This window comes from Psilocybe cubensis, chromosome 2, assembly GCF_017499595.1.
Source record: "Psilocybe cubensis strain MGC-MH-2018 chromosome 2, whole genome shotgun sequence".
In the NCBI taxonomy this organism is placed as follows: Eukaryota; Fungi; Basidiomycota; class Agaricomycetes; order Agaricales; family Agrocybaceae; genus Psilocybe; species Psilocybe cubensis.
The window spans coordinates 1,762,806-1,783,540 of record NC_063000.1 but is presented as its reverse complement, the minus strand read 5'-3'; the positions used below and the strand labels follow the sequence as shown (position 1 = coordinate 1,783,540).

The following is a 20,735-nucleotide window of genomic DNA, read 5'->3' as shown; positions in this document are numbered from 1 at the left end:
TCGTGCTTTGTAACTTATTGTTAAATATTTCTGGGGATACATGTATATACATCCGTAGCAAGGGTGAAAGTAATAAAATACATCATAATTCAATATTGTCAATGTTCGAGCGCGAAGCGTCAAGTAAAAAAAAAAAGAAAAAGCGAAAAACAAAAAAAAAAACATAGACTTGCCCATCGAGAGAATATGTAAGTGTACGTAGGTAAAACTCAAGATCTGCCCGGCGTGGAAATGGCATGGATGAACATCAGATCAGTAGAAGTAATACATCGTACGGGATTCTATCGATGGACGCTACACATCATTCATTGAAGAATTCCAGTGGTTTGTCGCGGGTTTGGATGGCTTGGTATCCTATAGGAGATCCCCCGACCTCTTCTCTGATCTCGTCCGTGAACAGTGAGTGGAAGATCACATCTTCGCTTCCCTGGAATTTTGGTCAGTTTTTGGTTCTTTGGATTAGCATTTGGGTCAAAAACGAACTCGGTTTGGGGGATCGTGGATTCTGATTAGAAAGAGGAAAAGGTCTGATTAGATTGTTCTTGGTCGATCAATAAGATGATGTACCTGACGTGAACAAAGCCCTCGCCCTCGTCGTCAGTCAGGACTCTGATCTTTCCCAAAACGATCGTGCCGTAGCTCGTTGCAGAGCTACTAACCTACCAGAAATTTCGAGCAGTCAGTTAACCGGAGTGAGAATGCTATCGCAAATGACCCTCACCTCGACGAGATCGTTCTCGATGGTGAACGATGTCAACTCCGCGTCGGAGAGACCGGACGCGCGCGCCCACATGCGCGGCTCATGCTTGTCCCAATGCCGACGCGATTTCAAGATCTCGTTCTTGATCGTCGGGAGGAGCAAATTGAACGCCTCAATAGCATTCTCCTTGGGCGCGTGAGGCTCGTTAAAATTTAGCTGTTCTTTCGAAGCTAGTTCACATTTTTTTCACGTCAAAAAACAGTGTCTCGAAAAGATAGGAGGTCATAGTACATACCCATGGGTTAATAAAACGGTGGTGAAAGGGACAAAGGACCTGGCTGTTGTTCCTGGTATATATGTGCGCGGCGTCGATTCCAGCCCCTCTCTAGGTATCCTGTGCTAGAATGTGAATTCAGTGAGTTGTTATCCGCTGAGGTCGTCATCAGGGGCACCGACCATGGTCGATTTTAGGATGGCACAGCCACATCACACCTTCTAGACGCGACAGGCGTCCTTGGCGCGGCCGACTCCAACCTCCTTTGACCTTTACCCTTTTTCTCTTTTCATCATCCACCGTGTTACCCCTGGGGCCTGAAGTCTTTGTTCGCCGTCTTCTGCATTTTCAGCCACCAAGAAACACCCCTTTCAGCGGGTTTATTTTCGGTGCTCTCTGGCTAGTCAGCAACCGAACGCGCAGACCTAATTATACATGTTATCACCACCCGGAAGACATACGCAGTTCTGAATCCATGCTTTCTGGTCAGTGCGGGCCATAAGGATCATTATCTGATACAATAGCGCCATGAGTAACTTGGACGTTCCAACTACGTCCTGGGTGAAATGCGTCATATTTATCCTGTTTCCACACGGCATATCGAGTTATCCAGTATAACTATGCAAAGGAACGCCGCATAGCTCGCTCGCGAAGTCAATTACAGCGGGTGCGGAATGATGAGAGCAATGCGATACCGTAACTTCTCGCTGCCTAACTTTGGTTCTTTGATGCACTCTATGGTGGGCTGGTGACGCTTCTCCACCGTATTTCGAGTCATTGCCCCACATGCTCTAGCACTCCTTCGAGACGAGAGCAACGACTCGTGCATGATTATTGTATCAAATCCCTCCCCACATGTACATGTACCTTCGGTGCTTCCCAAATTCCCAACCCTTCCATCGCTTTACGAAGGGGTATATAATCGACTGTGGCCTCGAAGGACAGCGACAACACTCTCAATATTCCAGCCATGGGTTCCAAAGGACTCGTAGCTTCTATTCTGCTCACACTCCTGCTGCCTTTTGCAGGCGCCCTAGAAGTCATCGACACATCGTCGGGGATAGGTGCTTCCCCCCAGAAGATCACTCTGCAGTCTAGGACCCTGCCCAAGGGCACGTTGATGCAGCGCAGAGCTCTGTCTCCGACGTCAATTCCTCTTGCGGATTTTTTCCTGGGAACAGACCTCCAGTGAGAGACCGTTCTGTTTGCAAGGACTGTACTATTCATTTCTGAACGGCACTTTCTTCCCATGAAAAAAAGATGGTTCGGAAACCTGTCAGGTTCGTTTTACGTTCGTCTGATGTGATTCTCCGCAGCGTGTTAAATTTATTTTGTTGCTTTTGTATTGCATAGTTGGAACACCTCCCCAGGAAATTACCGTCGGTATCCTGTTTCGGGACCTCATTGCCCCATCTTACACACCTTCTTTTGCAGGTCGTGTTTGACACGGGAAGTTCAACATTAGAATTCGCAAGTATGTCATCGTCCTTATTCCTGCCCAACTCCGAAAAGTCATAGCGTTCCCAGGTACTTTGTGTACAACATGCCCCCAGAAGAAGTTTGATTCTTCAAAGAGTTCTACTTTCGTGGACGGGGGCCGTACTAGCTCCATCACCTTTGCCACAGGTGTTGGGGTCGACCCTGTTATTGGGGCCAACTATAAGCTTACTTTACGGAGTGGGAAGGACACTGTGTCTGTTGGCGGCCTTTCGGCCCCTGGCGTTAGTCTTTTTTTAATCACCAATCAAACGCCAAAGTTCAATATTGATCCCTTCAGTGGGATACAAGGTGCGATTGATAACGTTGTTTAATCATCACAAAAAAAAAAGTTGTTTATCTGAGCGTTGATTATGATAACAGGGATGGGCGCCACCGCTCAAGGCATATTCGCTGGACTCATAAGCCAAGGATTGCCTTGTAAGAACAACGTGCTCTCGCTGCTCAACACAATCTGCCAACTGACACTGTGCCGAGCACAGCTTTGTTCAGCCTGTATCTCACGCCTCAATCAGTGGGCAAAGCCGAGTTGACTCTCGGTGGAATTGACAACACGAAATTCACTGGTCAGTATTGTGACAATCGCCTCTCTTACATTAAAAAGACGCTGAACGCGTCGATTCCGTCGTCGGCTATAGGTACCCCCATTTTTGCCTCTCTCCCATCTGGTTCGGGTAGTACTTGGCAGCTTGCATCTCCAGGACTGTCTGTCAATGGAAAGACAAACAGTCTTCTAAACTCGCCTCGTACCATCATTTTCGACAGTGGCACAAGCAATATCTTGTTCTCCACTGATACCGCAAACGTACGTGGTCTATCATATGATCACATACATATCATGGATCTGATTCAATTCGTACCTTCCAAAGGCTATATATGCTCTTATCTCTCCTGATATCCAACCTAACCCGGATGAAGCAGGCACATACGGTATTGCCTGCGACAAGATTGCCTCTTTGCCCGCAGTTATCGACATCACATTCACCTCCCAAACGGGAACTCATTTCAATCTAACGATCCCGAGCAGCGAGCTCAGCGTCGGGCCATTCACCGCCAACCCATCTCTTTGCCAAACGCTGATAAATGCGTTTGACGGCCTGGAGCTTGTTGGAGGAAGTCTCTTGAAGCATTACTATAGCATCTGGGATGTCGGCGGCAAACGAATGGGCTTTGCACCTGCTGCCGGTGTTCCATCTTAGTAACTTCCAATTATAACTTAAGCTCTTCATTTCAATGGGATTCTTGTTAACTTTTGAAAAAGCCGGCGCTGAATCAACGAGTTACCAGTGGGTCTTCTTGGTGATTTGGGGTTCAGAGTGGGTGCTCTTGAATGAGCGACCCTACCACTTGAAAAGATCAAAACGTTCGGGTGGTCTTCCCGGTTTGTTTGAATGCAAGATTCCCTTAAAAATAGCGATATACTTACCTTACATGAGATTCACTCATTGATCTGCAACTTACCGGCGGTACACCTCAAGTGACGGCACCTAAAACTGTTGGGTGGGTTTATAATTGGCGCAAGCCTCGCGCCTTCACACTTTATCGGGCTTTTGTTCTGGCTGCAACATGTTGAAATATTGGGTGTCAAAGTTCTTCCTTATGTGTTCTCGGACTCGGACTTTTAAGAGGTCAAGTGGCTTCTTTCAAGGTCGACATTTAAAATACATATGCACAAGTCATATAGAGGTGATATTTGAAGGCCAACGTTCTGATTCCTTGGCAACATATTTGCATGATAAAACTCCGTGAAACCGTTTTGGGTCTTGGGGACCAGGGATAGCCAGGGATCCCCGATACAAAGTCATACAAGTATGGTCCAAGGACTCCAAGTACTAAGGGTTCATGAATCATGAGTCGAGGTTGGCCCCCACTTACGTGCGACATGCATTAGAGAAATTCGAAAGTCAGGCCCGAAGGCTGCGCTCTTACCATATCCGTCTGCTTCTTTGTCAGGTTGAACAAAACCACCAGGGCTTCCTAACTGACGGAGATAAAATTGCGAAAATCGGGATTTAGCTATACTGCTATATATGGCAGATACTTGTTGTGCTCTATTCAACTTCCGGTCAGAATATGCCGGTATCCCCTCACCAGGTATGCACGCAAGGCACTGAGGGTCGTGAGGCATCAGAAAAGTGGTTTGTCAACAAATCAAAAACGAGGTCTTTCCGTGGGTGGATAGGTGTATATGGGTGATAAGAGCCTGGTCACCAAGTTGACAGCTGCACAAATGCGTTGGTATGGTTGAGAAGACAGGGCTCCAAGAACCTCCTAAAAATCAGAACAAATAGATTGGGGTGATCCAGGCCCCCACATGAAAGCTGCCGTCAAATCACTCGTATAAGCCTGTTGGCAAAACAATTACGCCTTCATCAAGAATTGAAAGACTAAATCCAATAACCGCCCAGATAATGATGATCCGACGAAATATCGCATTGCATTAAACAGGTCATGATGGAGCATAAAATACATTGTACACATACAATACAGTCTGGATCGTTCTGCGATGACATTGTTTGCGTTGGATCTGCTATGTTCGTATTCAGCGAATGACCCATGCTGGCTTTCTAATCGGGACAACGCCATATGGCAATAATGTACCAGGTGGCCCCCCCGTCGGTGTTTCGTTAAAATGATGTAAGGATGGCGAGAAAGAGGGTTTCCAGAACTTGGAAGAAATTCGCAGACCCACAGCAAAATGTAACTGCAAGAAGAAACTGTCTGTTGCCTATTGATATCTAGTGTGGGAGTGGTCGTTCGGAGAACCGTGCCCGACCATTACTCGTTCTTGAAGTCCGCCATGGTGGCCGTACTGAAACAGGATGTCAGTGACAGTCGCGCGAATAGATGAAAATTTTCAATTACATAGGAGTCCATGGCTTCCTGGTGGTGGTTCCAATGGTTACCGGATTGGTGACCCATTGAGCGATACGGTGGCATAGCTTGTCGGGCAGAGTGTGCAGAGTTGTTCCCGCTCAGATATCCATGGTCGTAGCGTGAAGGGTAGGAGGTTTCGGGAATCATAGAAAGAAGATTGGTGTTGGCAGAAGTGTGAGATTGAGAATATCCGGATCCTCGGTCACTAGAAACGCGAGTTTAAAAAAGAAAAAGTGACACCATAAGCTATTTGTAGGACTTACAGTGAACGACGACTAGATTCATGGTCAGAATTCATCGAAGGGATGTGTAGATAGTTGTCGCTGGAGAGAGAACGATGAGCGATACATCCTAAGATGATCTGATATGATAGGGATTTTTTTTTCGATTTACCTCGGAGCCCTCGAAGGAATAGGCATAAGACTCAAATCGACTTCGTTCCGTCTGGGAGGAGAGAGTTCTCTCTCGGGAGGTGTCGATGCCTCTGACACACTGGAGGAGCCGGCGGTGGAGGGCCGACCATCTTCGTCTCTCCTTGCAACGCTCTTCTTGCGTACGGGAACACCCTCAGGCCATGAGCACTAGACAAAAAAATGTTGGATCCCAAATTGCTTTCGCACAGAACAAGAAGAAATACGCACCTCCCGAGACCCGTGAGTGCAGCGCATGCAGTTTGGCTTAGTCTCGTCGCACTAGAACAAGCAAGTAAGAAACGAAAAAAAAAATTGTCGAGGAGCGGGCGAGCTAGTATACCTTGATTTTTTTGACGCGACATGTCAAGCATCCGGTTTTGCTTCGGGTGTACTTTGGCCGCTTACGCTGGGAGAGGTCAGGGCGAGGAGGCGGTGGCACTATGTGAGGGCCATTGGCAACGTTGGGGGCAGGATAGTATTGGGTAGGGAGATACTGGGTAGTAGGCGAGCTATAATATGGATGTCAGCGATGAGCTATAGAGAGAAAGGGGGGGACCTGACTAGGACATATGGTCGTTCATAAGCGTTAGGTGGTAGGCGGCGGGATAGGGTTTTGGAATTCGCGTAGAGATTATAAAGGCGAAAGCACGCGCAGACAAAAACGAATCCGCGCCAATTCAACGGGTCCTAATCGGTATGGAACCCCGAACATCAGATCTAAGGGTCGTAGACCAGTGGAATCTGTCCATTTCCCTAGGAGATTCCAAATACTTCCATGTGTGGGGATTATTTTATTTGTCTTCTGGATCTTTTCCAGGTATGTCCGGCGGATTAAAAAAAATAGACAGGGGAGATCTGCAGCAGCGCAAGCTTCCAGCATGGCAGCAGCAGCGAGAAATTGGCCTAAATTTGCGGGACCAAAATTGGCAGATTTTGACTTTGACAAAACATTTGTGGATAATGTTTTGATGGGATGGCCATATATGGACATGTGTCGGGTGCGCCGAAAAGAGCCGATCAGAGGCAGACCGTGCAAGACGGACAAGCCCACATCGCACCTCCTCGCCCAGTCCACGATATCTCCACGGCCATGTCCCCTCCTCCGCCGTGTGTTATTTATGCAACATACAAAAACATGTGGAGGGTTGCACCAAATCCTACACGTGCGCTTTACTCTTTTTCTCCCCCCACCCCCGAGGCGTTAACCCAACCACCAACAATCCTCCGAGGCCATACCTGGGTGCGCTGTCGCCAGTTAGCCCACAATTCCTACTTAGCCGATTCCACCGAGGCGTTATCCTCCATTTCTCCACGGAACCAGTCCTCTGCACTGGCCACATATTTCCCAATTATCCCTTGAAGCATGTATTTAAAACATCAATTCCATCCAATAGCACACCCTGCGCCGTCTCTCCTGCTTCAGTCTTTCCTCATGGTTGCCCGAAAATAAGGGCCTGCAGAGAGAATAACAAGCTGCGCATTCCAGGCCTTTCATTGCCTGAACGCATGATCAAGGCATGCCGTCAACGTGTGCTTTCTAGGAAACCTCAAAATGAAGTGTGGGCGATGCAATCACGTCCGTCTTCTTCTGAGCATCCGTCCATGGATCCCAAGCATATACATATCACTCGTCGCCGATGCATAATATCGTTATTTCCCAAGTCCGAACGAGCAACACGTTCGAATATACATAATACACACCCACACGAGATTTGGAAACATGACTACTCTCCTGTCAATCTTGTACGAACATATCATAGGTCGTGAGTAAGGAAGACCAACTATCCTAAATAATACCCATCGTTGATCGACGTTCCTGAGAAGCTTTTAGTTGACGGTGGGGCACGAAATTCAGTCTAAAAATACATCTCACACCGGTCAACTACACATCCCAAGACACAGATAGTCATAATCAACGAATCAATGTCGGTACCTTCAATCCATTTCCCGTGGTGTTTTCCAAGATCCACGGTAGTCAGCCAAGCGCGACCGAGATACTCGGAAATGCTCAAAATTGTTTGTTCTACTCTTTTCTGCCTGCCCTTTCTCGTCCTGATCCAGACGGATACGAAGAGGGGCTCGATGTGCACTACATTAAGCCTCGTTTTCCCCGTCCTTGTTCACTTTCATATATAGGTGTTATATTTGTCGAGACTCAATTCCGAGCCATCGAGTTCTATACTATTTCAATCTACCCCGATGGCATTGTTATCCGCCGGTAAGACCTCCGCGGCAAGTTACGCGTTTATGAAGATGGTGGCGCATGACGCTTTTGCTCAGTGTTTGCTGTGTCCGCATCAACACATTTGCTCCCATTTACTCGAGTATCTCTTCGCTTGCTGTAGCTACTAATAGTTACCGTGATCATCGTTGATCTGACGGATTTAAACTTTACCTTCGTGGAAAGGAACCAAGTTAGACTGCACTTGTACCAAGCATTGTGCTTGAGGTACAGAATCATCAATTCTCCTGTCTAGGACGGGTAATAAAGCATGGGTATCCATCAAGTTACCTTAGAACATTGCCGCCGCCTCTGGGAGCAGTACTGCTCATAATCGCGGTAAAGCTTCTTTGAGTCGTGCTAATCTTGTTACAGTATGATCGAGTCTCCGATGATTATTTCTCTAAAACTGGGAATTACAATGCAAACAGGTATCAGTAGGTATGTCAAAGCGATTTTGTACAACAGGGGATCATTATCCAGACAGTAGATGTGACTATCAGAAAAAGGGACTCCATGGAAATTCATTGATATGATTAACCAAGTGACGGCTCCGAGAATCAACAGCGATGATGCAACCGGGAGAAGGACATTCATTATCTGGGTTCGCCATTGCTGGTGCCGGGCCTGGAAAGGCTGGACCTATCGGAATGTAAGTCTACTCCGTCGAGCACATAAAATCCATGACGTACTCATCCCTTGACCGTCGACTTGATTTTGGCCACCCCCAAACTTGTCGAATCCATCTGCTCATGTTGTAGTCGTGCTTCATGATGTTGATGATCCATGGATGATCAAGCATATCTCTCGGCGTGGGACGTGTCGTAGCATCTACAGTAAGGCTGTAGCATATTTATTTGAGCCTACAAAATTTTCAAATCATACCAAAGATAACTCTTCAACTTACGTCAACTTGATGAAATCTTTCATTTCATCGCTCCACTGCACACCGGGTTCATCTTCGAGTCGGGGTGGCTATGAAAGAGTAACAGCCTTGATCAGTAAACAGATGATATCCAACGATGATCATGCACAAACCTCTCCTGTGGTGATGTACATCATTAATTCGATTGGTGGAAGATCAGGAGGGAAGGGGAATCGGTTTTGGACGAGTTCGAGGAGAGAAATTCCCGTGGACCAGACATCCGAGCGAATGGTGTATTCGTGCCCGCAGATTCGTTCGGGCTAGTGAGAGTACATTAGAAATAGCACTATATAGACGGTCAGGAGAACCACGTACCGCCATGTAGAAACTAGTTCCAGTGAATGTACCAGCCAGCGAATTGACGAGTTCACCGGATACACCAAAATCACAGAGTTTGACGACTCCCTCCCTGGACAAGAGAATGTTCGATGGCTTGATGTCGCGGTGAATAATCTTTTTTGTGTGAAGATATGCCAGGCCTTGCATGATCTACGGCGCGAGATTAGAAAGATAAACAAAATCGCAGAACATTGCTCACTCCTTCAGCCAATCTACCGACGATCTTCTCTCCAACGATTGCCCCTCGCTCTTTGATACGCTTGCCAACAGCCTCTAAACTCCCGCCTTCACCATATTCCAGGAGGATCTTGACTTCACTAGATGATGGTGACATATATGCGCCATACCACTGGATAATATTGACGTGCTTGGCCGTCGCTGCAATAGACAGCTCTCGCTCGAGCTGTTTTCTGGGTGCCTCCAACGTAGTAATGGTCTTACGGGCCATGATCACGCCTGACGGCTTATGCCTCACTTTGTGAACGGCACCACCGGCGCCCTCCCCAAGTCGGCCAAGTTCCTCAAAGATGGCATCAGAGAACTCTTCTGGCACGATCGACGCCGGTGTTGGTGCAGAAGATGGGAGTCCAGTGCGAATTGCCTCCAGCTCAGTGACAAGATCGCGCAGGTTATCGAAGGTTTCTGCTTGGCGCTGGGCCGGTATCACTGTCATAGACTCCGGACGGACTGTCTTGTCCTCTGGATGCGCATCTGGCTGAAGGGCGGGGCCACCAGGGCCGCCAGCATAACTCTCAAAAAGAGGGCCACCGCCGGGAGTTGCATTGATCTCGAGCTTGATCTTAGGGAGGGCAAGCTTGGGGCGAGGAATAGAGAGGCTTGGGGTGGGGGTTACGGATCGCGGCTGCTCAGACTGGTTGGAAGGGGGAGAGAGGGAGAGAGAAGGCCGAGAAGGAGCAGGGCGTCGGGGAACGAGGGTGGTGGCGTCTGAGGTGAGAACGACGGGTGGGGGCATTGGGGACGCCGTCCGGTTTATGCTGCGAGGGCCCATTGGGCGCTGGAGAAGAGTCGCTTTCGAGTCCATAGCTGAGTCGATGAGGAGGAGAGAATCGACTTTGTCTTATTACTTTGCGCCAAATCACAAACGGAGTTATGATTGCTGAGTTGTCACAAATCATAGCTGTGTTCACAGCAACAACTATTTTCACCTTCCATCCACTTTCTTTTGTAGCTCCTTCATCGTCACTACCTGACGCTGATAAATCTTTCGTTTCCCTCTGTGTTACTGTTCTTGACGCCGTGTCCACCTTGTCTGCACATACCAACTGAGAGAAAGACCACCGATTTCTTCGGTCGGTTTTTCCTAGAAACTTGGAAATGGTACTTGGCAGTATTGAACATTACTGGTTTTGTTGTATTTACTGTCAAGTTTTCTCTGCCACCACAAGTCTGGGTACCATGATTGCATGTCTTCAAACAATAGGCTTTCGTCTAGATTATAAAGCACTGCGACCTACTTTGATGCAAGGAAATGTGTCGCTGACAGCCCCGCGGTACAGAATGAACTGTTGGCTCTTTACGTGTTGAGCATAGGGCCAGTAATTTACCTTCCTTCAACTGTATTCTACGTCGAGTTTCTAGGTTGTATGGCATGCGCTCTAATAACTTCTGATATGATTCATGAAACCTATAGACTCACTGAAGGGGCCACCCCGAAAGTAAGTACAAGGCTCTGCCTCGCCCAGAGTTCTGTCATTGCAGGAAATACATCCACTTAATGGCCCGGTTGACACTGCCTTGGATCCAGACATATGTTTCATAACCACTCAACGAACGATTTCAGCCAGTATTCATTTCTGTGTTGCAAGCCTCCATTAAACCGAAACACCAGAAACGTCAGTTAGCTCTTGATCTCTAGGGTTCAAGGCCAAGGGGAGCACTGACATCGGATCCGCGAATGATGAGCACGGCCAAGTCATATGCGCCTGGCGGACACTCACGCGCTAATGAAAGGAGTTAAATGCCGCAGGGACTTAGGGCCCAAGTCACGGCAACGTCGTCTGTCATGAGAAAGTGTCCACATGTCGGATACATTACAAAAATGCGTAACAGCATAGAACCAGGATGAGTTTGGGATGCACTATTAGATCCCAAAATGCAATCTATGGGATTGGTGAAGGAAGGTCAGATACTGCTGCCAAGTAGATATATAGGCCACACAACGAGTTGCAGCCAAAGCCGATGAAAAGTCCCCGTTGTAAGTCATAGTTCACAAAATGGTAATAATGCTTTGGATGCGCGCGCGTGTCAACAAGTTAAGTTGACGTGGTATGTAATCCGTACAAGTTGGACACGTTGACGACACACACCCCAAATGGTATGTGACCCTCTAGGTATCGATGATGCAGGAACCGATAGAGCTACAGAAGTCCATTCAACAGGCCAGGATATTTTGGACAGATTTAGTGGAAACAAAGCAGGATTAGAGTTCAAAACATGATTGGAAAAAAGTCAGAAATTCTAGTCCGTAGCGGCCAAGTTAGAACACATTGCCCGTATATGAAAAAATCGATGTTCGTACCACAATGCTAACGGCTTGTGCAGCTAATAAACCAAGTGTCGTAATTAACTAAAAACACGTCAACTGTCTGAGAACTAATATTGAAAGTCCGATGACGCGTTTGCCATCACGCGACGCAGTGGTGACGCCCTCGCTTGTTTCCCTGAATCCATCGCCTTGTCGGTGAGATGTCGAACGGTTCTGCAAAATCTTCCCCCCGGGTGACCTTTGCTCCAATAACACCCAATAATTTGGGAACTGTTCGAAAACTGAATGCCGTCCTTTTCCCCATTAAATACAGCGAAAAGTTCTATAAGGATATCCTGCAACCGGAAGTAGAGGAGTTCTGTCAGCTAGGTAAGGGCATTTGGAGTCCGTCAAGCTTTGTACCTAACTGATGGAATGAACTCAGTCTACTATAATGATATACCAGTAGGTGATAATATGCTGTTACCTTTTGGCTTGCCCGTTTTATAGTAACGTCATAGGTTGGGACGATCTGTTGCCGATTGGAAAATAAAGAGGGCCAGAACTTGTTATATCTGATGACGATGGGCATTCTGGCAGTTAGTTGTTCTAGTTCCGCATGCCGTATTACATTTCATTTACCCTTTCTTTTTTATCTAGCCATATCGGTCCCGCAAACTAGGCTCCCAAACTCTGGAACTCATTCTTGCCGCTGCGACAGCGCATTCAAAGTTCAAAATTCAAAAGATTTACCTGCACGTTCAGATTTCCAACCATGATGCGAAGAAATTTTATGAACGTCATGGGTTTAACGAAGTCGAGATTCACAAAGATTATTACAAGAAAATTGCCCCCCATGACGCATGGGTGCTAGAGAAGATATTTCCGTGAAGGTCGATAAATCATTATGTTACAATTACAGTAAGGTCAGTCTCTTTTCACAATTGAATACCTATTATGTCGACAGAAGAACTAACTAATTCAGGTAGGCCATTATACGTATGGAACATCTACAAAAAAATAATAAAAAGCTAATAAAATCTGTATATGATTTAGTGACATCGATTTTAAAAATGAAAGGTAATGCCGACCTTGAATTAGGAATATGATTCGTCGACTTTGCCGCACTTCTTAACGAGCTGGATAAATTTATCAGTGAAATGCGTAGGAGGCAATGCATCGAGATTTGGACGAACCTGGTGCCGTTTCAAAGCGTCTTTTCTAGTGAAAGTCTTCCCGCATCCCCCGTTGCACAAATATGGCTTCTCCCCATTATGTGTCTCCCGATGGCGCTTCAAATCGTGTTGGCGATTGAAAGACAACGCACAGAGATCGCAAGGGAAAGGCCTGACAGATGAGGTCGGATAGTCAGACGAAATGCCGATGGTTTGTGGTATTGGGATTTCGGTATACTGGGGCTGCGGCGATTGGTCATAACCGTTCACGGGAGAAAGTGCCCGGGGATACACTTGAGAGTTGGATCTCGGTCTTTCTAGCGGGTTTCCTGAGTAGGATGATGAAGGGTGCGGGTATGAGTATGAGTGCGATGGAGAGTGTGTGTAAGGGGTATGAGGCATAGTGGATGGCGAACGCGGAATGTGATGAGATGATCTATGGCCTTGGGCTTGGACATAGTTCATTTGCCCGTTGGGAGGAAGTGTATAACCATGCTGATTAGTAGGTGCTGAATTTGATGCATATTGCGCTGATGTCGTGTAATAGTTCGATGCATAGTCTGCCTGCATTGGTTGAGGTTCATCGTACACTGGCGGCATTGGTTGTACCCCTGAACTATGGCCCATCGGCATGGCAGAGTGATAATTTTCCTGGGTTGGATATTGTCCAACCGTATGTTGCATGTGTGTCGCGACTCCATTCCATTGAGCAGAGGTAGGGTACTGCGCCGGGCGCTTGTCAATAACACGTCGAAAAAATCACGGATCAAATCACCTTGTTCTGGTTCATGGCAAAAGTAGGGCGAGTTTGTACCAGACGTTAGAGCGTATTTCTTGGGACACTCGAATGCGCTCATCTTATATCTTGGATGCAGCTTGCATCCTGGTGCCTGATATAATAAAAATGATTTGAATGTCATCTAAATGTCGTCTGTTTAACGAGATGGACAATGATCCCGCGCCTAGGTCGGCATCTCAACTCTCGAAACTGGCCTCAAACTCTCCGCAGCCGAATGGCTTTGTGCTCGAACTGAACTACAAAGATCGTATCGGGGAAAAAAACATATAATCGATCAGGTACGATGTGCCATGACTATAACGAGATACGTTTGTTCGTATTTTGAGAAGCAGGTCTACCCAAAAAATGCTCCAGCTCCTTTGCTTTAGTACTAATAGTAGAAAAACCATCTGTCAAACAAATCCAGAATGAACTCTGAGACATATAGTATTTACTGGAAATATGTTTAGGCCTTCCGGTGTCCTTGCATACGCACATTATTGATCATTTATATTTCTATTTTCTGTTACTCCATGCAGGACTTTCCGAACATAGAGTTGTTCTGCCTGGTACCATGCTGATTCAAGAGCGGGATGTTCCTGGAGAATAGGTATTTCTAAAAAATCGCATTCGTAGATATTTCATACCCTATAGTCTATTAGCTTAAAAAATATTCAGGCCGTATGCATTAGTCAAATCCATCTCTTCGTGACCGCACTGTAAGATTTATCCGCCCAGCCTGCCGCAACAAAACCGCAATCACTGGACGTAAACTTTACATACATATCGCTAATAGTTATGTCCCATCTTTCTCGTAAGTCTGGGCGAGGTAAACAGGTCTTGTTCCTGGCCCGAACGGTTTAATTGTGTTAAAGTGGCCTACCATCGTCATGCTCTAGTTTATGTGGCGTCGCAGCTTATCCAGTCGGTATATAAGGCATAAGTAGGGAGAAAGAAGTTGAATTCATTCTCTCTTTAGCACCTTTGTCGTCGTTTCTCTTGCAACTTCCAAGTTCAACGATCCCTAAAGTCATCTATCGATAACGAGTTGGAAATTGATCAACTCCAGGCCCCCATCAATCTCTTCGGCACGTCAGTCAGGGGGTGCGTTAGAGTGCGGTTCGACCCACAGAGTAAATCTAAAACAGTACGTCTCCTTAAACCTAAGCAACGAGAAACCTTTTACTTTCCATTTAATTCTGACCGAATCCCCCATGACCACTGCTTCAAATACTCACTCCTTATTAGGTTAACGTTTGGATTAGTTATGCCAGCGGGGAACAACGTCCCGCATTAACCCAGGGTGTCGCGATGAAGCTAATTTGCACCGTCGCGTATGTCGTATGCGGGGGTCGTCAAGTTCTCTGTACGTATCCGGAAATCAAATCCAAGTGTAATATATACTCATATGAACGAAGATGGTCATGATTACCAAAAGGAAACGACCTGCCAATACAATCACCCGTCAACCTTCATCACCCAACCCTCTTAAATCAACTCGTAAGCGTCAATTATGAGGGCACAGGGCCCGGGCATTATTGAAGCATGACAAGGGCAAGGGACGCAAGGGACGCCCGTGATAGCAACAACAGGTTCACGGAATGTACGTCCTTGAGATCCTCTCCGCATATCACTAAACAAAAGTGGTTGACGTATTTGTTGAAGCTTTGCGTTTGCGCCTACATACGATATAATTATAAACGCATCCACATACAGACGTCATCCTGTTTCCAAGGCATACGATCATTTTTTGTCGTTGACAAAAGACCAAGTACATACGCGACCCGCATATTATTGTCTCCGACAAGAATACATCGTACCTGCAAAAAAGACTTCAGGCAATGACAGCTGAAATAACGGGGATAGCAAAACGACTGTGCCGTGTATATAACAGTTATATAGCTGCAAGCCTTTGATCTTATCAGGTACATAACCATCATTCATCGGTTCCGGATTTTCCATTCAGTCAGATAACAGTCTCAGGTTTTAATCGAAGGGGACTAAATGTCCATGGATCTAGGCTTTTCTACCCAACAAGGACATACTTTTCATGGATTGATGAATTGAAACCGACTTATACGACTGTTCCAACATGAAAGTTAGCATGGCTACAGAATTGGATCAAGCACGGAATTGAACCTAACCTATATGTTTTCATTCGAAATGGAGCCCCCCGGATCTATCGCCAGCCGCGCAATTTGGCGACACGTTCGAGCACAGGGTCAAGTGGTGAGCCAGGAGAGCTTTCAGAGAGAGCTCTCGCGCCATCATTAGCATCCAAGCTGACAAGTGTCTTCCATTTGTCAAGGTTGTTGTGCTCCACATTGAGTGCGCGCACGATATTAGACAAATATTCGAGATCGGAAGCCAGCTGAGCTGCCCCTGCGACACTGAGGGAAGGGATAGACGGCAGAATTTCGGCAGTAAGGTGATCTAAAAAGGTGTGCCCAAGGGAAATGAGCCAAGCCGAAGATACAATCTCAGCATCCATTGCATTCGGCTTGACATAGGAAGGCCGCCGCCTATGGGACTGTTGACCACTCGTATCGCTCGTTTGTTCTGTGAGAGTTTGAAGCATCTCAGGATCAACAAAGGGCAATGTTTCCAAAGAAAATGCCAGGGCGTCGTCGTCAGCGTAGACTTCAAATAATCGAGGCAAATTTAGAAGACCTTCCGCGACTCTTTGAATAGTCTCGCTGTGAGAGAGAGAAAATGTGGGGACTCGCAGGTCGTTGCTAGACGTCGTTTGAGTAGGATCCGCGGGTGATATCCACACCGACGAAGAAGCATATCCAGACAAGTGATTTTGCAGAGGGGACAAAATTGTTTTTATCGTAACAGTTTGACATGCTTGCGCAAAAACTGATAACGATTTTCTGGCACTTTCAAGCAAGGGCTCTAAATGAACCGCATTTTGGGTTTGGAGACGTTGGGATGCAGAAAATTGAGTATCTCGGGGTGTCCAGTCAGTCTCGACACTGGTAAGTAGACTGTGAAGCTCTGCAGTGTTGAGTGTAGACTGTTCCAGTAATTGGCTTTCGCCCTTAGTAGCAGCGACAAGGAAGTTAGAAGGGTCATTTAATGATAACCGAAAACGAGCAGCGACCTGGCTAAGGTATGCGCGTAGTCTTGCTTCAAATGAGCAAAGTCGATCGAACACAGTTCTCCCAGAGGATAGCAGATGAAGTGACAACTGAATGTTAGCCCAATCTTGTGCGGTGTAGTCCAGATCTGAGAAATCGGTCTCAGTTAGGGAAGTTTTGGCGATTTGTGAAGAACCAAAGGAATCCGTGCGGATATCTGCTGTCCATGTGTCAAAGAATGACTGGAAAAATCCATCCAAAGCATTCACTAAACCAACTGAACCATAGCCATATGTGAATGAGTTACACCTGACCATACTGTTCTCTGCGATCCCAAATATGTCGATTGCTCGTTCCCTGAACAATCGGGGTCGATCTGAGGCCTGAAGCTTTTCACGTGTGTCATTCGAGATAATTTCAAAGAGGCTATTCTCCAAACAGCGTCGTTCTAAAGACCCATAATCGGTCTGAAAATCAAGGAAAGGCTGAAACAAATCTTGATCCCATTCCATGCTTTCCACAGAATCACTAACAGCCTTGTCATTACCCATGATGCTTGATGACGTCCGATGTTGACCAGGTCGTAAAGAGATTGACATTCGGCTGGAGCGACGTCGATGGATTTTGGCCTTGTCCGAGGTAACTCCAGGCTGTAGAGGAGACAATGGAGTGGATGCAGCATATTTAATCTTTTCCATTATCTTGTCTACACCAGCGGCAAATTCCTCCGTTACACGTAAAGCAGATATGAGATGTATCAGGGCCGATTCCCCATGATAAGAGGAGTATGAGGTGAGCCGTTGGGTGACAGTTGGCTGCAAAGACGTCATAGTGGAGGATATGAACTGGGAAATAGTGGTAGACGGGTCTGGAAAAATGGACGAGATCGAAGACCTTTCCATATTCAGAACAGAAATGAACTGGGCGTAAAATTTCGCGAGGAAGTCTGCGAAGCCATACGCGGGGGCATTGTCTGAAACAGTAATAACGGGTTCGCAATCGATTAGGGGCGTGTTTTGCCATAAAGAAATTATCGAAGATCTTCTAGATGCGTAGTAGTAGTTGCGAAATTCGGGTTCACGTTGAATGGTTGAAAATATTGAATAGTAGTCTCTACACGCAGCTAAATCTTGAGAATTGATAGCGGAAACCAGTGCCGTACTCAAAGCTGCCTCCAACTGGTTTTGAAGGTTAACCATAAGTGTTCGTCGGGGATCATATTCTGGCGTATTTTGGAACACAACCATGCTCTTATTAGCCTCCGACAACCTGTCTGCAGCTTTTGCATAACTCTTTTCGACGATGAGGGAAGTAACTTCATGTTCCAGAGTGCTCCAACTTTCAGCTTCCCTTAGAACTTCTCTGGAAGCCTCCATTCGCCCTTTAATTGTATCAAGATGGTGAAGATTGTCCAAGGCTGCATTCGTTTCCTTTGGAACAGCATCGCGAGATCGCTGCAAAACGCCGACCAGCGCATTCCGGAGTGTTGAAGCACCATCTTTCATGAAATGTAAATCATAGGCAAGGCGTGGTATGCCTCTAGACACGTCGTCAATGATTCGTTCAAGTCGTGCTGATGTATCCTCGGCTGCGATATCGAGTGCAGTGAGCAGTTGGGTTATTTCGTGATCGAGTGCATTAAGGTCAACGAGATTGTCTTCCAAATTTGAATCAGGCGGGGAAAGGGTATCATTTATCCATGATATGGCATCTTCGTACTGTTCTAGGGATTCGACCACTTGGTTGTTAAGGGTAGGGATTGTCATCTGAATGGCGGACCCGGGACAGCACGTATAATCTGAGACTTGGCGTGTACACACATTGAACATGTTTGGCGTTACACTCCATTTCAAACCCGCGGTCGGTCTATACAGTGCAATCTACCGTAACAGCTTCGATTAAAGTCTAATGTGAACGTAATACGTGATTTCCATATGCTAAAGAGATTACAATGTATCAATAATAGAGGATTATGCCAATATTGATTAAGACTGGTCTTCACACATGCAAGATATCTGGTAAAGGCAAAACCTTAACTTCCTCGCCAGCAGATTCTCTCATACTTGTCCAACATGGACCGCAAAGCAGACATGGGCTCTCGCCCAAGCGTACATCCCCCAAGATGGACCATAGCGCTGGTATCTTCGCGCAAGCACGACAAAGATCAAGTAATGAAGGCGCGATATGCAAGGTCAGTGGGTATCCGCCACGAGGGTCCTGAGCATGGAGCAATCTACAGAGAGTGACATTCAATGTAGTGGAGCGAAAGATGGGGAAATCTGACCTGATTTGATCAACAACCAGAAAATGTTCACAATTACCATGGTGAACCAACCAGTAAGGTTCATTGATTCGGAGTGTGAGAGAATGTAAACTGGTTTCTTCTTGAGTGGTTGGTGCCACAATTATACGACAGTCATTTCTCTTGGCTAATGCATCCAGCAAATTACTGGAATAAAGTTGTGGCCAAAACATAGTAGCGAATGACTTGTAACTCACGTTGCATAGTTATTACAGTTTGTAAGCGTCCCATAGGCAACTCCTTCGATGCATATTACAGAACCCGGTTGCATTTCAGATATATCGGCTTCTAGAGGTAAGTTCTTGGTCACACAAACGAGGGAGTCATAAACATCTCGAACAGTCTGGGAAGAGAGAAAAACATGCTGAGCTGAACGAGTGACATAACTTGGCCCCCAAGTTATTTTGTTGTAAACAGAAATTGTGATGACTGCTTCTTGATCAGGAGGTATCTTGCCAGGCTCAGTGGTTTTCTACAATCCATTGCTACGTAAGTGATGTTTTTGACCATGAAAAGCACATACAACGCTTTGCAATATATTACGATCCGAATTCTTCGGTGTACGCATGAACATAACGGCGTCTGTTTTCAACCTGACGGGTTATGACAAGATAAATTGAGGAAGAGTTTTGCTGGAGATTGATGCCAATTCACTGACCTAAAACAGCTGAGAGAAACAGCATCTAAGTTCTTTTGCAGGCTCGTCACTTCGACGGGAAGAGCTTCAGGATCAGGCAAATGGATTTTTCTCGCGGTTTTGGTATTTTCTTGATTGAGAGCATGAAGAGCAGTGACCATATGATCGTGATCTTTAATCAAGTGGGCAGAAAGCAGTGGATTTGACCAAGTGGCGGACAAATGTTCTTTTAGATCTTCCACTCTGAGATACACGGTTACGATACAAATATATGTAGGAAAAGCCCAATCATTACCTGCATTCATCGATAAGCTCTGTATTGGCAATTTCCTGGCTCCTTGGATTGTCTTGGGAAGAAGTAGACGATTCCAAAAAGCTATTTATATTAATAGGTTCTGAAGGTGGTCCAAAGAGCGACTCTAAAGTATACCCAAGTCCGGCGTTCATGACGGTAGACGGAAAATGACAGAACTGTTCGATTCAAAATTTTGAATTGAATTTTTCTGTTGGCAAAGGTGAATAAAAGCAGTGGGTAAGTTATGACGGGCGTTGAAGAAAATGCGTCAAGGGAAAGGTACAGATGGAAGGGACGGTAATCCCAGGCTTGGAGGCTTGGCTGATTGTATACCAGTGGCTACCAGCCGTTTCTGACTCAGCATATTCCGAGCTCCACTCGTGTTTCTACAACCAAAACAAAGACAACATCACACAGTACCTGCCATCTAGAAAAGAGACTAGACCCACAGAAGGACTTGCTCGCGAGGCTAGGTCGATATGAAAGCTGCAAAGTCTTTCCCAATCAAGCACTTGCAAATAATCGCTCAATGCAGTAGTTATGTATTGCCGATATGCCGATGTGCCAGTGTGTGCCGCACACGGCGGCGCTTTACAAGTTTCTCAAATAGCCAATTTGAGACTTTAGGTCACGTGGGAGCAGTACCTACAAATGCTATCCATACTGATTCGTTTGTTCTACTCCTCACCGAAACAATTACCACTTCTACGCCTAAATTTAAAGCCAATTGTAAT

General features: G+C 46.3%; 8 protein-coding genes across 8 annotated transcripts; 3 read left to right on the top strand and 5 right to left on the bottom strand.

The window, feature by feature from the left end:
• Window positions 1–301: 301 nt before the first annotated feature.
• On the bottom strand, window positions 302–999 carry JR316_0002083 (uncharacterized protein; the record flags this gene model as incomplete). Its single annotated transcript, XM_047887878.1, has 5 exons — window positions 302–427; window positions 484–505; window positions 568–659; window positions 722–930; window positions 996–999. 5 exons carry the CDS (start codon window positions 997–999, stop codon window positions 302–304), a joined length of 453 nt encoding a protein of 150 aa, XP_047752801.1.
• Window positions 1,000–1,944: 945 nt separating this feature from the next.
• JR316_0002082 (Pepsin-2B) lies at window positions 1,945–3,670 on the top strand (the record flags this gene model as incomplete). The annotated part of the gene is made up of 9 exons (XM_047887877.1): window positions 1,945–2,162; window positions 2,235–2,254; window positions 2,328–2,353; window positions 2,409–2,448; window positions 2,502–2,762; window positions 2,835–2,891; window positions 2,954–3,037; window positions 3,110–3,276; window positions 3,341–3,670. The coding sequence occupies 9 exons, from the start codon at window positions 1,945–1,947 to the stop codon at window positions 3,668–3,670; spliced, it is 1,203 nt and encodes a 400-aa protein (XP_047752800.1).
• Window positions 3,671–5,199: 1,529 nt separating this feature from the next.
• JR316_0002081 (Transcriptional regulatory protein moc3) lies at window positions 5,200–6,752 on the bottom strand (the record flags this gene model as incomplete). Its single annotated transcript, XM_047887876.1, has 7 exons — window positions 5,200–5,283; window positions 5,337–5,553; window positions 5,612–5,671; window positions 5,742–5,929; window positions 5,990–6,040; window positions 6,102–6,270; window positions 6,472–6,752. 7 exons carry the CDS (start codon window positions 6,750–6,752, stop codon window positions 5,200–5,202), a joined length of 1,050 nt encoding a protein of 349 aa, XP_047752799.1.
• A 1,826-nt stretch (window positions 6,753–8,578) lies between these two features.
• JR316_0002080 (MAP kinase kinase skh1/pek1) lies at window positions 8,579–10,255 on the bottom strand (the record flags this gene model as incomplete). The annotated part of the gene is made up of 6 exons (XM_047887875.1): window positions 8,579–8,624; window positions 8,675–8,824; window positions 8,890–8,957; window positions 9,021–9,167; window positions 9,223–9,396; window positions 9,446–10,255. The coding sequence occupies 6 exons, from the start codon at window positions 10,253–10,255 to the stop codon at window positions 8,579–8,581; spliced, it is 1,395 nt and encodes a 464-aa protein (XP_047752798.1).
• Window positions 10,256–11,952: 1,697 nt separating this feature from the next.
• On the top strand, window positions 11,953–12,622 carry JR316_0002079 (N-alpha-acetyltransferase 50; the record flags this gene model as incomplete). The annotated part of the gene is made up of 4 exons (XM_047887874.1): window positions 11,953–12,121; window positions 12,177–12,196; window positions 12,253–12,330; window positions 12,392–12,622. 4 exons carry the CDS (start codon window positions 11,953–11,955, stop codon window positions 12,620–12,622), a joined length of 498 nt encoding a protein of 165 aa, XP_047752797.1.
• A 66-nt stretch (window positions 12,623–12,688) lies between these two features.
• On the top strand, window positions 12,689–13,099 carry JR316_0002078 (uncharacterized protein; the record flags this gene model as incomplete). The annotated part of the gene is made up of 3 exons (XM_047887873.1): window positions 12,689–12,716; window positions 12,788–12,811; window positions 12,888–13,099. The coding sequence occupies 3 exons, from the start codon at window positions 12,689–12,691 to the stop codon at window positions 13,097–13,099; spliced, it is 264 nt and encodes an 87-aa protein (XP_047752796.1).
• A 2,764-nt stretch (window positions 13,100–15,863) lies between these two features.
• On the bottom strand, window positions 15,864–18,596 carry JR316_0002077 (Conserved oligomeric Golgi complex subunit 7; the record flags this gene model as incomplete). Its single annotated transcript, XM_047887872.1, has 1 exon — window positions 15,864–18,596. One exon carries the CDS (start codon window positions 18,594–18,596, stop codon window positions 15,864–15,866), a length of 2,733 nt encoding a protein of 910 aa, XP_047752795.1.
• A 169-nt stretch (window positions 18,597–18,765) lies between these two features.
• On the bottom strand, window positions 18,766–20,153 carry JR316_0002076 (snRNA-activating protein complex subunit 3; the record flags this gene model as incomplete). The annotated part of the gene is made up of 6 exons (XM_047887871.1): window positions 18,766–19,000; window positions 19,052–19,216; window positions 19,267–19,541; window positions 19,593–19,662; window positions 19,728–19,949; window positions 20,002–20,153. The coding sequence occupies 6 exons, from the start codon at window positions 20,151–20,153 to the stop codon at window positions 18,766–18,768; spliced, it is 1,119 nt and encodes a 372-aa protein (XP_047752794.1).
• Window positions 20,154–20,735: the final 582 nt, after the last annotated feature.